Source organism: Astatotilapia calliptera, chromosome 22, assembly GCF_964374335.1.
Source record: "Astatotilapia calliptera chromosome 22, fAstCal68.1, whole genome shotgun sequence".
NCBI classification, from domain to species: Eukaryota; Metazoa; Chordata; class Actinopteri; order Cichliformes; family Cichlidae; genus Astatotilapia; species Astatotilapia calliptera.
Genome location: NC_137442.1, coordinates 33111578 through 33128781, shown reverse-complemented (window position 1 = coordinate 33128781; position 17204 = coordinate 33111578). Strand labels below are relative to the sequence as shown.

The 17204-nt window shown below is 38.5% G+C and overlaps 1 protein-coding gene across 1 annotated transcript; it reads left to right on the top strand.

Moving 5' to 3' along the window:
- Positions 1-9026: 9026 nt before the first annotated feature.
- LOC145423428 (protein mono-ADP-ribosyltransferase PARP9-like) lies at positions 9027-9822 on the top strand. The gene is given in 2 exon segments (XM_080295856.1): positions 9027-9484; positions 9486-9822. Coding segments are annotated over 2 exon segments (612 nt in total). The 5' UTR covers positions 9027-9209.
- Positions 9823-17204: the final 7382 nt, after the last annotated feature.

Genomic DNA, 17204 nt, shown 5'->3' with positions numbered 1-17204 from the left:
TAACAAGCAAATGTTTTTTTGTTTTTTTTGTTTGGTTTTTTGTTTGTTTTAACTACTACTACTTTATATATCTTCCAAAGAAAAATGCTGCTCAATCCCACAATTCCCGAAGAGCTCCCAAAAACATGTGGTCCAAGGCTGAGGTTGCAGCAGGCATTTTAAAGACCACATAAACGAAGGGAAACTAGCCACCAAAAATGAATGCATTCATTGCAAATTGGTAGAAGATCTGGTGTTGGCAGGAAGAACAGTTCAAAACATAAGAGATTTTGTAAGAAACAGAGGATTAACTGCAAAAAGGCAGACAAAAATGAACTAAAATAACTGTTTAGCCAGATGTGGTTTTACATCTTGGTCAGATTGCCGATTGTTGTTAACACTGATGTTCTGTTTAAAGAAAAAAAAGTTCTTGTCAATTACAGAAGTAGTTTGTATTTCATAATTTTTACATTTAATTTATTTAGGGTTTTTTTTGACAGGTTATATTTAAAATAAAAAATTATAAGTGCATATTTTCTCCCCTTAATATTTACCTTTAGACTATTAAAATTCATTTTAAATGTTATTAATTTTTCTGTTTTCTATATTTTTATATTTCTGTGGGAAGCGTGGGCATTTTTGTCCATAGATTTCTTTTTTATTTATGGTTAAAATTAATGTTCAGATCCAAGAACACTAATAAAATGATGTTCCAGTAATCCTGTGTCCTGTCAGATGTGTATTCATGGTAATGATGAGCTATTTAAATATTACATCATTGTCCCTTTAAAGACCCAATATTATTTTTTTTGGACCTCATAAAACACATTGTTGTCAAGTGGACAATGTCTCCAGAAAACACAATAGAGTCTGGTTGATGTGTATCAGTGTATCTAGACTTCTATAGGGAGTGTATGAGGTCTGAAGTGACCCAAATTTTTTTCAGATTTTTTCGAACACTTTAACCTCGCTCCCTTGGCTCCAAGTCCTTTGAAAAGGGTAGTTCACTTAAACCACCACCGGGCGGATTGACGTAGGATAGTCCCTCCATACCACATAGACCCGTGTGTGTGTGTGTGTGTGTGTGTGTGTCTCAACCTCAAAATGCACTCTGCCTCACCCCGCCCGTTGACGCTTCTGACCTTTTACCAGACAGAAGCTCTCTGTGATAGGTGTAATAACCTTAACTAAGAACATGTGTAATCTATTGAATGAATGCTTTGATGAAATGATAATTAATGTAATGGTAATGATGGTTATGAATAGTAGCAGTAAAATATTTCCCTGATCTCCACACTCCCTCTCTTGAACTCTTGACCACAAGAGGTCACCATACGTTGCGCTGTGTCACTCCTCGGCCCACTCAGCTGCCTCCATGTCCATCAATGGCATGATGGGCCCGGGTCACCATTCCCAGGTCCACTGCCCTCGCTCTGACCCTCTCTAGCCGTCCTCTGGCCCAGGGAATGAGACAACACCTTCTGAGACATGAGACAAAACAAACACCTTTCCCTACTACGCCTCCCTCACGTATCTCCTCAATTGGTCTCTTAATTATTCAAACTTGGTTCAAGCTATCATGTTTGGGACTCTCTAATCAAAAACGAGCCTAACTTATGGCCTTGGCTCCCTATTTCGTCTGCCTTCAACAACGGTGGGAGTGAAGCTTCCGTGGAATGTGCTCTCCGTCTCCTCTATTATCAGAAAACAAGGTCCTGACTCTCTGAAAACAGTATTTCTTATAACTCAGCAGTATAATGCATCATAAAACAATATCATTCATTCACAATAAATCAGCAGTCCAATGTAATACAAATCAGTTTCACAAATGTAATAGTTATCACCTTCTTCTAATTCAGGAGAATAATGCAAACTAAAACTACATAATAGTTTCACAATCTTTAATTAGGGGTATAACGTGGCATAAGATAATAGAATAATCTCACAGTAGCTTTCATTGCGACAGGAAACGGTTATATGTGGTTACGCTGTCATTACATAATTATTATTAGTACACTGAACTTTTCTTCGAGGCCTACGTGGACAAAAATTTTCGGTTTACCCACCAACAATAAAATGGAAAGGTGAGTAATTAACACTAAAATTGGACTATTAACAAGAAACGAGAACATTCCAGCCTTTTAATGCCAGTTATTTTCCTCAGTCTAATTAGAGAAAATTGTTTTAGATTGTTTGCGCTTTGTATATAGTCTTTGTCCAGAAATGTGTCTAAAATCATAATTTTTAGAATTTGAAAACTTCAATAATATTGATATATGCTCTCCATTGGTTAGTATATATAGAAATATAACATATACCTAAGATTAGATTTTGTACTCTTAGGCGTACATTTAAAAGTAACACCCTCCATTTAAGCGTAGTGAAAACTGTTCAGTCGTTTGACTTTTGATGTTGTATCTTTTCTTAAATATATATATTCATTAAGAAAAAGAAGTGATAACACATTGAGATAATTGAAAAATACGTAACATTTTCTAGTACGAACAAATACGTTAAAACAAAATCAATGTTTGGTTGCATTACTTGTAAAACAACTGTTACGTTTCGGTGTTGTCAGTGTTTTGTTTTTGCGTGACTGTCATGTGTTTCCTGTTTTACTTTGAAGGTCTGTTGTTATCTTAGTGTGTTCAGTTTACGTTTCCTTGTCTCGTCAGGTCTAATTTGCCCCAGCTGTGTTTCCCTCCTGTGGTCCATTCCCTAATTGCTCCTTCTATGTATTTAAGCCCTGTGTTTCTGTATGTCATGGTCGCGATCTTCCCCCCGTTGTAAATAGTTTGACGTCTTTGGTGGAGAGCCTTAGTGGGGTTTTTTTTTGTGTGTTTTTTTTTCCTTTATTTTTCCTTTTTTTCGTGTTGCACTCCGGTTGCCTAGGCCGGGGTGTAACATATGGGGGCTCGTCCAATCGCTGGAGGGTCCGAGGGCCGCTTCGGCCTCCGTCTGTCTTCGCTGGAGGGCCCGGGGACCGCTTCAGCCGTCCGCCGTCGCTGGAGGGTCCGAGGGAGGGACCGCTTCAGCCGTCTGTCTTCGCTGGAGGGTCCGAGGGCCGGTCCAGCCTTCATCCGCCTTCGCTGGAGGGTCCGAGGGACCGTCCCGGCCTTCGTCGTCTGCTGGAGGGTCCGAGGGACTGCTCCAGCCTTCATCCGCCTTCGCTGGAGGGTCCGGGGAACCGCTCCAGCCTTCGTTTGTCTTTGCTGGAGGGTCCGAGGGACCGCTCCGGCCTTCGTCTGCTGGAGGGTCAGTGGGACCGCTCTAGCCTTCGTCAGCCTTCGTTTGTGTTCGCTGGAGGGTCCGAGGGACCGCTCCAGCCTTCGTCGTCTGCTGGAGGGTCAGTGGGACCGCTCCAGCCTTCATCAGCCTTCGTCCGTCTTCGCTGGAGGGTCCGTTGGAGGGACCGCTTCAGCCTTCGTCCGCCTTCGCTGGAGGGTCCGAGGCTCCGCTCCAGCCTTCGTCTGCCTTCGCTGGAGGGTCCGAGGCACCGCTCCAGACTTCATCCGTCTTCGCTGGAGGGTCCGGGGGACCGCTCCAGCCTCCACCAGCCTTCGTCCGCTTTTGATCAAACATTTCACTTGGGGTTACATGTTTGATTTTTGGGTGGGGGGGAAATGTTACGTTTCGGTGTTGTCAGTGTTTTGTTTTTGCGTGACTGTCATGTGTTTCCTGTTTTACTTTGAAGGTCTGTTGTTATCTTAGTGTGTTCAGTTTACGTTTCCTTGTCTCGTCAGGTCTAATTTGCCCCAGCTGTGTTTCCCTCCTGTGGTCCATTCCCTAATTGCTCCTTCTATGTATTTAAGCCCTGTGTTTCTGTATGTCATGGTCGCGATCTTCCCCCCGTTGTAAATAGTTTGACGTCTTTGGTGGAGAGCCTTAGTGGGTTTTTTTTTTGTGTGTTTTTTTTTCCTTTATTTTTCCTTTTTTTCGTGTTGCACTCCGGTTGCCTAGGCCGGGGTGTAACACAACCATAATAAGTAACACTGTTCACCATGATAAATAACTCATCTTACAAAAGTGTTTTTGTCACATAAGGTCATAAATTCTCTTTTAAGCAACGATTTGCATTGGCTTGACACAATGACTCTTTCAAGTCATGGTGATTGTGATAATGATTGTAAAGTCCGTTCGGAGCAACGGTCTTTAACAGCTTGTTTTTGTGGTTTAGGAGCCACTCAAAATGTATATGTAACATAGTATAACATTATTAATATTAATAAATCAATTAGGGAATGTGTATTACACAGTGAATTAGTGCTTGTGTTTTTTAACTATAGTGTTAATTACAGTAATTTGCACTGTGAATTTTACAATTTAGAACTTAGAGATAGTTTCTTAGCAAATAAACGTTAACAAGGGCTGTGTTAGTTAGCGCGTGTATGTCCAAAAATCTAAATGCTACCTGTTATGTTGTTGGCATAGAAAAAGGATTTTCATAGAGACACTGTAGTGACAAACATTGAAAGTGTTTATATATATATATATATATTTTTTTTTAATGTATATCTGAATGTTGCAGAGGAATGAATCAGATGAATCAGCTAAGGTCAACACAGACAGTAGCAGTTCAGAAGAAATATTTTTCACATCTGGTTTGCCACAGCAGAAAAGTTTCTTCTTCATAAATGAGAATAAATGGAAGGAGTTACAGCAACATCAGTCAGGAAGACTATTTAAAGGACTGCAAGTGGACAAATATAATTGCCAGTGGAGTCAGAACCCTTAATCCGTACTGCAGTTTTGGATTTCGGAGACAGTGTGAAAAAACTCTCTTCAAGATCAAAGGCACCGGTTTTCAGGTTTATGGGGTACTGCAGATTTCAGGACTGCCCTGTCACTGTGGCTGTGGTGGTTTATGACAAAGAGACACTGAAAGCAGAAGTCGTTTTCAAAGGAGGTGAGGTCTGCCATAATAACAAAGAGCTGAAAAGGCGGCCTGTGCGTGCACAATCACGTCAAAGTGCTGGAGAACTCCTCAAAAACAAATTACCAAGGAGCTTGTAGTCTTTACAGAAAGTGCCACAAAAGGTGATCCAATCTGGCAACAGGGATGATGCTCCAACAAAAGAAATCTTGAAAAACATTACATGGTCTGAAAGAAAAGCCAGTAGAGCAGATCCCAACGAGTTGATTAGCTTACAAAAGATAATTCAACAGTATCAGGACACTGAAAAGGACGTACTGCAGAAGATTCTGATGCATCCAAAGGGCGTAATGCTGTGGTCCAAGAAAACCTGGTCAGTTTTCCATCAAAGATGCAAAGAAGACATTGTGTACTTTGATGCCACTGGAAGTATAATAAGAAAAGAAAGTGCTGGAACGCCACCATACTATGTGTATGAGTTGGTTGTCAGAAACCCATCCAAAAGGTGCTTCTCCTCTTCCAGTTGCTACATATGTCACATGTGACCACACTACAGCCTCTGTGACATACTTCTTGCAGGCCTTTCAGACTGATCTGGTCAGAGCATTTGGTAATCGGGCCTACAACAGGCCTGTCATGTTCATGTGTGATGGATCCCTGGTACTCCTCCGATCCATTTCCATGACATTCTGCAGAACAAGTCTAGAGGATCTGCTGCAGAAGTACTATGTCTTACTGAGTGGCCAGCATTCAGCACAGCAATTCAACATTCCCATTCTTCATCGATGTTTGAGCCATGTCATGAAAAATGCCAAGGACCTTCGTAAAAAACATTTATATCAATAATTAAAAAAGAATACAAGATTTGTAATGTAAAGGTCCTACTAACAGTGATTTCATTCGTTCATTTTCCCAGCATTCCAGAGAACTACAGGCTTGGAATGCATGTGTTTGGGCTCCTTGCATGCTGGGATAACTTAAAAGTAGTGCTGTCAAAATTATCGCGTTAATTGTTAAGATCAACGCGAAATGTTTAATGCATTAAAAAAATTTAACGCTGATTTTGTTTTTTTATTAATTTCCTGTAATCTAAGACCTTTAAATTCATGAGCACCTCTGGAGGAGGGGGCAACAGTGTGCTATGCTGGCGTTTGGCCTGACAGAAATGATTAGAAGAAGAAGTGACACCATGCTACTATCTAGCTAACACTAGCTAACACACGCAAGCATGGACGAGGGCGGACTTTTGGGTGGAAAGTTTCTCTTTAAGAAGTTGCCTGATGGCTTGTTGGACAAAACGAGAGTAAGATGCACAATTTGCAACGCTGAATTCAAGTACCACAGAAGCAGTTCATCACTGGCGTATCACCTGAGAGCAAAACACCCAACTGAATCCACCTCTACGGGACCTCGCCAGTCTACGCTTCAGGAGTATGGTGCTTGTGGACGAATAACAAAAAATGTGAGAGAAAAGGTAACCAATTCCTTGGTTGTTTGGATAGCTAAAAACTGCCGACCAGTTAGCATAGTAGAAGATGATGGACTGAGAGAAGTCATTCGTGCTGCATCAGGAGATGAGTGTTACAATCTGCCCTCGAGAGGAACCATTGTGTCGAGACTGCACACTTTGTATGGGGACCAGAGGGCTCAGCAGTCCAGCAAGCTTGTGCAAGTAAGGAATGTCGCTCTCACCGGAGACCACTGGACTTCGGTGAACAACGATAATTACTTAAAATATAAAGAATAAAAAAAATGTAATTGGAGCCAGGCTATTAATAAAGTAATTGAGATTAATCGCAATTAATAACAGAAAATTGTGAGATTAGTTAGTTAATTTTTTTTAATCTATTGACAGCACTACTTAAAAGACATGGATGATGTTGTCCATAGTGCAGCAATAGTGTTTTGCAGTCCTTGTAGTGGAAGGAACGTAACAAAACACTACAACAACTTGAAAATCCTTATGCAAAAACAGGGGACCCTGGATTTGGATGAAAAGACTGTGATTGCTGAAGATTACAAGGTTAGCTAAGATTTCTTTTTTAAGTAACCATATTAATAACATTTTTACTTGTGTCTGACCCAAATGAATTAACGAATTCACATTATTTTAAAAATATGTATTTTAAACCACAATGACATTTTATATAATTAATTTTTCTATGGTTTGATAACTTGCTGAATACAGATATATATCTGTTTTACAGACTGATGTTCAGAATGCCCCCTTGAAGACCCATTTCCAGACAATTGTTGACAATGCAACACTGGACTGTGAGGGCGAAAGAAACATTTTTCATGCACCCAAATTTATTGCCGGTCTGGTAAATCACCTTCTACCACATGCAACTTTGTGGTCATCAATGATGTATTACTATCTTAAATTGATGTAAATGTGCTAAATGTTGAATTATCCATTTTAATTATGTTTTTGAATTACTTGTATTCTCCTTAGGGGATCTTGGACATCATGGTACTGGTCCTGCTTACCAGCAGCTCAGTAAACTCTATGGTGACATTCAGCAATCCAAGAACCAGGTATCATAGCGAGAAGAATAAGTGAAAAAGAAACATAAATTGTATATAAATTTACAATACATAGATACTGACTTAAACAATGTACTATTGCATTTAAGAATTTTACACAAGACAACAGAACCCAAGGAATCATGGAGAAAAGCCAGTGGGATTTGAAAAAAATCCGTATCCAGAGAAGGAGACTGACAAGGCTTGATGACTTTGTGGAAATTTGTCAAAAAATGCACGATGCCCTCCTGCTTGAATATGCAGACATGAAAAAATCAAGACAAAAAGGTATGAATAACTTTCTAATAATGAAAATTGTGTTTTATACAACTAGAACAAGAAACTAAGAAAAAGTGAAAACATTTGGCTATGACTATAGAAATAAGAGATAATAAAATAAGTAAGCATTAAAAGTATGTATGTGTAATCAACAGTCTTTTCGCGTGGAAATGGAAAGACAAACGCCTTAAACGAAAAGGTGTGTACGTGTCACCGTTAGTGACAGAACTGCCACTGAAGAAAAAGAAAACTGAGGTAAGTCATCATGTTCCCATTATTTTCAATAATTAAACCTTGTGATGTCCTCCCGATTGCCATACTCCTTTGGTCCTCTGGGGTAAAGCGTCTGCTTTGACTATTTATAAAGCATCAATTATAAATTTGCCGCAAAGCAAGAAGGTCCTGAGTTCAATTCCACCATCAGGCCGGGGTCTTTCTGTGTGGAGTTTGCATGTTCTCCCCGTGTTTGCGTGGGTTCCCTCCGGGTACTCCGGCTTCCTCCCACCGTCCAAAGACAAGCAGTTTGTGGGGATAGGTTAATTGGATAATCCAAATTGCCACTAGGTGTGAATGTGCGAATGAATGTGAGTGTGAATGGTTGTCTGTCTTTGTGTGTTAGCCCTGCGACAGACTGGCGACCTGTCCAGGGTGTACCCTGCCTCTCGCCCTATGACAGCTGGGATTGGCTCCAGCACCCCCCACAACCCTGAAAAGGATAAGCGGAAGCGAATGGATGGATGGAATTATAAATTATCATCCGTCTCCATGTTTCAATGCTTTATCAAACTGTATTCCAACTGATTACCTGAAATCTTTATGTGTTTTGACATTTTTTTACACCTAGGCATGGGCCTTAGTGAACCCCAACTTTAATGACAAAAAATGCATGTCCATAGGTGACATAAGTGCAGGAGGAAGCTCAGGTTTTTTGCTTTTTGCTGGTCACACCATGTACAGCTTTGTTTTCAGCAGTTGTAGGCCAAGGGCATATGAATTAAACAAGCTTTCAAGGGTGATCATTGTCTTTTGGAGACCTACTGTATTTAGCAATCTACACTAGCATGTTCTCTGTACAGCTGGACCGGGCATCACATACTGACAATGTTTTTATCTCATAGTTCCTCTGTTTACTTGGGATGTAATGTTGGACAGAATCCTTTAAGGGGACTAGGCACTCATACACAGTCATATCAGTTCCTGTATGGTACACCAACAGCAGGACAGATGCTCACTCGTTACATACATCTCAAATCAGAACACGTTTGTCTCATTCATGACCATATTCTTTTGTATAATATATTCTATTATATAAAGTCATTCAAAAATGTTCTGTTAACAGGTAAAAGGGAAGAACACTGTTCAAACCTTTAAACAGGAACAGCACAAACAATATGATGCTTGTCAAAACCAGGTATTTTTAGAAATGTTTTTAATGTCTACATTTATGTTTTGTGTGTTATTGTCATAAATGACTCTGAAAATTGACATGTGTCTATCTTTATAGGATGAGAGCCAGGAACAAATAGCCGTTTGCCAAAAAATAGCAACATACATGGCTAATAAAGCATCGGTCACAGTACGGAAAAGAGATTTATGTGCCTTCAAAGTGGATGCAATTGTTAATGCAGCTAATGAAAGTCTCTCTCACATGGGTGGACTTGCAAAGGCACTGTCTGCTACTGGAGGACATACTATCCAAGCAGAGAGTGATCTCTTCATTGCCAAAAATGGCAAATTAAAAGGCTGGACAAGTTGCAGTTACCACAGCAGGCAAACTACCTTGCATGAAGCTGATTCATTTGGTAGGCCCGTGTCTGCAGAATGACCTAACAGTGCACATGATATCCCATGCAAAGAAACTTTTGACTAAAGGTATTTTGAACGTCATGACATGTGCAGAGGAGCACAAATTTTCCTTTGTTGCCATTCCAGCAGTGAGCTCTGGAATATTCAACTTTCCAGTCTCAATTTGTGCTGATGTTGTAGTCACCACAATCAAAAAGTACTTTGAACATAAGAACCGCACAAGTCCTCCATTTGAAATACACCTGGTAAAAAACGATGATCCAACCGTGAAGGAAATGGAAAGGGCCTTCAAAGAGATCCTTTTGGAGCCACTCTCTGATGTCAGGAGGACAGCGAGTATACCCATTTCTAAAGTATAATTGTCATCTTTAGTGTTAGAAAAACAATTATAACAATAAGCATGAATAAGTAATTATGATGAAATAATAAGTGAAACTTAAGAATTAGAGCATCTTTGATGCATAGAATAACCCTTTTCAAATTGTGCAATAAAAATTAGCAGTCATTAAATACATTCAGGCTATGTTGTTCTTCTTCATTTGTTATGATTTTGTAATCACCGCACTTAGTGAGTATTATGTGAAATATATCAACATTAAAAACGTGTAATTCATGCAAAAGGTAATGCAATTTTTTCCTTAATAAAAAAATTAAAATGATCACAGCAGTAACAAATATTTTCGTTTAAATTCAAACCACAAATCAAGGGGCCAGAGGATTCTCCATCTACACTGGAAAGGACAGAGCACCTTGTGAGAAAAACAACCGGTCTGACAAAGGACACTGCATCACAGGTGATGTTTCACAAACAAACTCATTCACAATCAATTCAATAACTATGTCATCTGTTTGAAAAACCAAGTTTGTTTGTACATATTTTTGTAATTATATATTAGATTTTATTATATGTATGTGTTGATGAATGAAAAGTACAGACCACAGAAAAATGACAAATGTCAGTCCAACAATAAATGTAACTTTTACATGTTACTGGCCTTAATATTACAAAAACAACAGTAACTGACTCAATTTTTAATTTCTTAATGTAGTTTAACATCTCAAATAAATTACATTAAAATCTATGTCAAATTTGGAGATGTTTTCGTGTTGTTGCGTCAGGTACAAAAATACTTTTAAAAATTAGATTTAAAACCGTTGTAATCGATTACAATGAATGTTCTCATAAGAAGAATTATTTGAATTTAGTTACTATTGTCTTCAAATGTGTTGTCCACAAATATGCGAAACAACAGTAAACGGAAGTTGTTGTTTCTGTGGTCCCATCTCAGATTAGAGGTAACAACTTTGTCATACATCACAGTGAGTTCCTGACCCTTAGACCACACAGCTGGCTTGTTGGAGAGGTATGTAATCCAGTTAATTAAAAAAAGAAAAAAGTACTGCATAAGGTTAACGTTAAAGCTGGGGCAGAACATTAGTTGTTCCCTACACATTCAGTAAGTACTGCTTTAGATCGACATTCCAGGCATATCCTCATGACCGAATACTGAATATACGCAAGTAAAAAAAATCTTTATTAACCTTTGTATTCCAAAACTTTATCATGTTTACAAAGTAATAAAAGCTTATTTATTATACTCCTCAGGTCATTGAAAGTCTCCTGCACCACTGGGGCTTTCGGAGCAGAGTGAAGCTGACCCCCCACCCACTTGAAACGTAAAGGCAAATAGGCGGAGCGGTTAGTGCTACGTTTGTGCTGATTTGTGCAGGTAAAATTAGCGTTTGTGCTGCTACGGTTTCCGAGATATTAAACTTTATTTTATAGGTCATTCAAAGGTCACCATCCCCCCAGACTGCTCCAAAACAAACCAAAATGGTCTACTTTTTTAGTGCTACGTTTGTGCTGATTTGTGCAGGTAAAATTAGCGTTTGTGCTGCTACAGTATCTGAGATATTAAAAGTTATATTTTTTGCTGATGACATCACCATCCCCCCAGACTGCTCCAAAACGGGCCAAAATGGTCTACTTTTTTAGTGCTACGTTTGTGCAGATTTGTGCAGGTAAAATTAGCGTTTGTGCTGCTACAGTTTTTGAGATATTAAACTTTATTTTATAGGTCATTCAAAGGTCACCATCCCCCCAGACTGCTCCAAAACGGGCCAAAATGGTCTACTTTTTTAGTGCTACGTTTGTGCTGATTTGTGCAGGTAAAATTAGCATTTGTGCTGCTACAGTATCTGAGATATAATGATTTTAATTATCACGGCCTACGCTGTATAACACCAGTGTCTGTGGCAGTGAGTTTCAGCAGCTGTGGAGTTTTGCACTTTTTCTAGGCTTGCTGCATATTAACTTTTATTAGTTTACACTTTAGTAACACAATTTATTCAGCGGAAAGGTTGATATTTCTTTTGTTACTAGTGCAGAAAAGTACACAAGGTAGGCTAAAGTTTTTATTTTTTCTGTGGCAAAACTGAGTTTCATGTGAAGTGATTCACGTATACCTAAATTATTATTATTTTTTACATACCCAGTTGGCCTCTATGATTTTGTTTTGAATTATATATGTTCATTATTATTAATGTAGCTGTCTCAGAAAAAATGAAGTGTTTGCTTTGATAGGTTGTTATCTACGTGTAGAAAACTGAATATTCCACAGCACCCAGGCGAGGGATCTTCAACCTGCGGCTCTAAAGCAACATGTGGCTCTCCGGCCCCTCCACTGTGGCTCTTATAAGACCAAGTAAGTCATTTTTTTATTATAAAGACAACAAGAAAGGGTTCTGTTAACAGTTTTTTTTTTTTTTATGAAATATCTGCATTGACTATTCACTGAATGTACAAGGCTTTTAAAAGTGATTTAATGTTTCTTAGGTTCAAATCTGTTTACTGTAATTTTCAAGTTGGTTGCCCATCTTTCCTAATTTTCAATTATTATGGAAAGGACTCACGTAGCTGGCTTCATTTTAACAAATACTTTTTTCCGTTATAAAGCTTTGATGATTCATTGTCTTATCAAATCTAAAAATAAGCATTTTTATTTACATTTCCATAGCTTACACGATACAACAACTCATTTTCTAGATATTTATAGGCTCTTTCTTTTTTTAGGCTCTAGACAGGTTTTGTAGCAGCAGGGGGAAAAGGGGCCCTTTGAAATGAAAAGGATGCTGACCCCTGACTTAAGCCACCAGGTAAACACAAAACAAATACAGAAAAATTATTGACAGAAAAATGGAACGGGTACTTTCAAGGCTACGGGTGAAGGTGACTGGGTGTGTAAAAGCAAATATGCATCAGACTGACAAAGAAAAGAGTGTTAAAAGATTTTTAATTTAGAACTTTAGAAGTTTGGCAGACTGGGTTCCAAGAAGGACATGAAAGCATTCATTAAGGTAGGACTTCAGATCAGGATGAGGAGTGAAAGCCTTGACCAGAGCTCCCAGAATTGCCAGAGAAAAGTCACTCACAGCTTCCTTTGGCACAGGTGCACCTGCACGAATCCATTCTGTCAACCAGTTTGCGATGGCATTAACATCATGTTTCTCTGACAGCATTTGCACCACTGGGACACTGGGGCAATTGTTTTCTTTTAGAATACCTTGATAAAGGAAGATATGGCCAGATTTGCCATTTGGTCTCAGCAGTTTTTTCACAACTGAACCGGTTGCATCAAAACACACAGTTGGGGGAGATTTTTTTGACAATGTCTTATAAACATGCATCTGTGTTTGACTCCAGTAGTGACAGAAAAACTTGTCCAGTCCAATATCTCGGATGCTACCACTGTGAGGAACACTATATTTTAACAATTGCAGAGATGCAATGGGGTCCTTATCTCCTAATTCCAAGTCTTTTCTCTCTTGTTTGGCTTTTCGCAGTGTGGCCAAATTTGGAAGGTGGCTTGGCTCAGGATCTCCAACATCCATCAGATCTGCTGCCCTCGCTGACCTCCATACAGCTGGTTCCATTCTGCCCTCACACAGCTCTTTAGCGATCTGTTCACGCAGGTTTCCAGACATGACCGCTTGGAGTGGCCAGTGTGCAGGGAGAAATCTGTATTTCTCATGAAACACTGGAGCACCATTGGACTATTAATTGCTGGCTGTCTGTCACATGACATTTCTAACTGGCCATGACACTCCTTACAGTCGCCTCTGATGTCCAGATATTTATTGGTGACAGTTGGATGGACCTTTGCTCTATGGAACACAAGTGTACATGTATTTTTGATCTTCTTCCATATAAGATCGTTGATGACATGAGTCCAAGTGCCAGGTTTCAAAATTGTGTATTCCCTTTTTTGGGTAGGAGAAAACTTGTCATTGTATTCAACCTTTTCAGGAATAAATTTAACCCAGTCCTCAAAAGGGACTTCTAGTTCAAAAGCTTGACAGTTTTCTTGTCCAGGAGAAATGCAATGTGAATCTAACTCTCCTTCACTATTACTTTCCTGATCACTGATTTCCAAAGCTGACCAGATGTTGTGTCTATTTAGCTTCACAAAAGTGTACAGGGCCTTTGCTGACATCTTGTCTTCTAGCTGCTGACTCAGCTCTTTCCAGACTGATGCAGCTGGAGTGGCTATTTTGCCATTTTGGACTATGGCCTCTTTTGAATTGCAAAGAACTGCAAAAATGGAAACCTTGTCTACAGATGGCTTTCGAGGCATCTAAAAAAAAAAAACAACACACTGATTATGATGGAGCAAAATGTGATTTCTGAACTATATATACAGCCAGGAGCAACCCCTCCCCCAAGTTCTCCACCAATCTACACTTTCATATTTTGTGGAATTATTGTTTTTAAGATGGAGCTATTGAATTTGTGAGTTTATTAGTTTATTATGAGTCTGAGTATTTAACCCATGTACTGTACAGCACTTTAGTCCAGTGTACTACATGTTTTAGAAACTTTTTTCTTGGACATTTTTGAAAATGTTTAACATTGAAAGAAAATCCTTTTGATCCAGACAGTTAGCTATATCATGTATTAACTCAGTAACTAAAACCTCAGTATTTTAAATGTAAGCTTACCTTGTTCAGAAATCAGATGAACGCTGTTCTAAGAATCCTTCAGACACAGTAATGCCAAAAAATAGTTTTTTCTGCCAGAAAATGTGTATTTGATGCAAAAGACTGCTAGCTTGTTCGTTTCTCAAAAAGTGTTCATGGGAGTGTAAAATGTTCAAATGTAGTTTTCAATAAAGTTTTTTTAATCCACTCTAAAAAAAATAAATACTCAAGCATTTGCATCGTGGTTTCATGAACAAAAAGTGATTGAAGTAAAGAAATTGAAGTTTAAAAAAAAAATACACTTATTACAAATTTAGCTTATTAAATACAACAAGAGGGTTTTTTTAACAGAACTTTATTGAACAAGTGAACACACAAAGTGAAAGGTCATTTGAAAAAGACATTTTTCAGCAGTAAACCATAACAGGATATCTCAAATCACAGGAGCACAAACGCTAATTTTACCTGCACAAATCAGCACAAACGTAGCACTAAAAAGTAGACCATTTTGGTTTGTTTTGGAGCAGTCTGGGGGGATGGTGACCTTTGAATGACCTATAAAATAAAGTTTAATATCTCGGAAACCGTAGCAGCACAAACGCTAATTTTACCTGCACAAATCAGCACAAACGTAGCACTAAAAAAGTAGACCATTTTGGTTTGTTTTGGAACAGTCTGGGGGGATGGTGACCTTTGAATGACCTATAAAATAAAGTTTAATATCTCGGAAACCGTAGCAGCACAAACGCTAATTTTACCTGCACAAATCTGCACAAATGTAGCACTAACCGCTCCGCCTATTTGCCTTTACGTTTCAAGTGGGTGGGGGGTCAGCTTCACTCTGCTGCCATTCGGCTAAATCTGGGGAATAATATCTACATTATGAACCACTACACGAGCGATGTGATCCTCTATAGAGAGAACTAATCAGGAGACAAAGCTTGTCCAAGGTAAAAAAAATAAATTAATATATTCTAGAATTAATTTTTTAAAATTTTATTAATGTCTCGAGATAAATGGAAAAAGTATTGTTGCAAATTTGTAATTAATTTCTAATATGTCACAGGTGAACTTTGACAACTACAGAGCCATTTTATCCTTTGTGAACATTGGAAATGTACACTGGAAGTTTCTGGTTAGTACAAGCAGCATTTCTGTGAAAAAAAGTTTGTTTCAGTAACACATTCTTCATAATTTATGTACTTTTAAAATTTATATATCTATCGCAGTACATAAATGCAGATGACAGCTGTCTGTATTTTGTCGATCCGTCAAGAAACTCTTTGGAGCAGGAAGAGTCTGACCGTGCAGCCAAAAGATTCCGGTAATTATGCGTTATTACATCTATATAATAACATAAAATATTAGAAAAGTGACAGGAGGACTTAGGTCTTTTTCTAAAGGTGAACATATGGTCGTAGATGAAAGTTTAATAAAATCCGTGGTTATCAGTTCTTTAAAGAATTTAAAAAAAAAAAAAAATTCAAAATTACACACATATGTAATTTTAAATAATAATAAAAAAAACCCTGACAGTGTTTAAGCAGTGAGACATTTGAGACAGTTAACATTTGTAGATTTAAAAAAACATGTTATTAATTTTGATACTTCATGTAACATAATCTAGAGCACAGGGCTTTCTGACACACCATTAAAAACATAGTGATATGTATTATATGTGTCTGTGATTTATGAATGTTCTTTTTATGTGTGACTTTTATCTTTCATTTGTATATAAATGTGATACGTTATGTTCACAAAGTGAATACTTTCACATACTTTGTATGTCTTTGTATGTCTCTACCAGCTTTGCACATCTAGAGACTGGTAGAGACATACCCTAAAAGACTGGCAGCTGAGTATTGAGTCAGGGGGCTGAATAATTACGCACACCCCACTTTTCAGTTATTTATTTGTAAAAACTGTTTGGAATCATGTTTGATTTTCATTCCACTTCTCACGTGTACATCACTTTGTATTGGTCTTTCACGTGGAATTACAATAAAATTGATCCATGTTTGTGGCTGTACTGTGACAAAATGTGGAAAAGTTCAAGGGGGCCGAATACTATTGCAAGCCACTGTAGTAATTATTTTCTCATCAAATTCGTAATGTTGGTTAACACACTTACACCCCCCCTTCTCCCTCTTCAGGTGCAGTGTGAGTTTTGTCTCAGATGGGCACATTTTGGATGTGCTCAATATGAGAGCAGCCTGGTCAAGTACTTGTGTAAAAAATGTGCATAGTTTGTTATGAATACTGTTTCTTTTTCAGCTCTTTCTCCCTGTGTTCTGTTGGATCTGTAAATGTCAAATATATTTATCTGTAAATATATTCAGTAAATATATACTGTAACTCTAATGGAGTGAGTTCATTGTCAAAGTTTATATAGTCAGGTCATTTCAATGGTGACAGGTGTATAACTTAAGCACCTTGGCATGCAGACTGCTTCTACAAACAAGTGCCAAACCATGCTACCTTTGTTATTATGAGCTAGAAGCATACTCTGACAGGAAGAATTACGTGCCAAACCATGCTACCTTTGTGAATGTGACCTACAAGCACACTTTAACGGGTAAAAAGAAGTGGCAAACCGTCCTGGCTTTATGACTATGAGCTACAAGCTCATAGTCATAAATTTAAATTTATGCTGGAATTATTGTGTGGCAGCAGAAATGTGCATAAATTACGTACAGTAGGACATTTTGCCAAAGTAGGGCAGTTTGTCAGGGGACACCGTAAAATTATCCTGCGGGTAGGACGG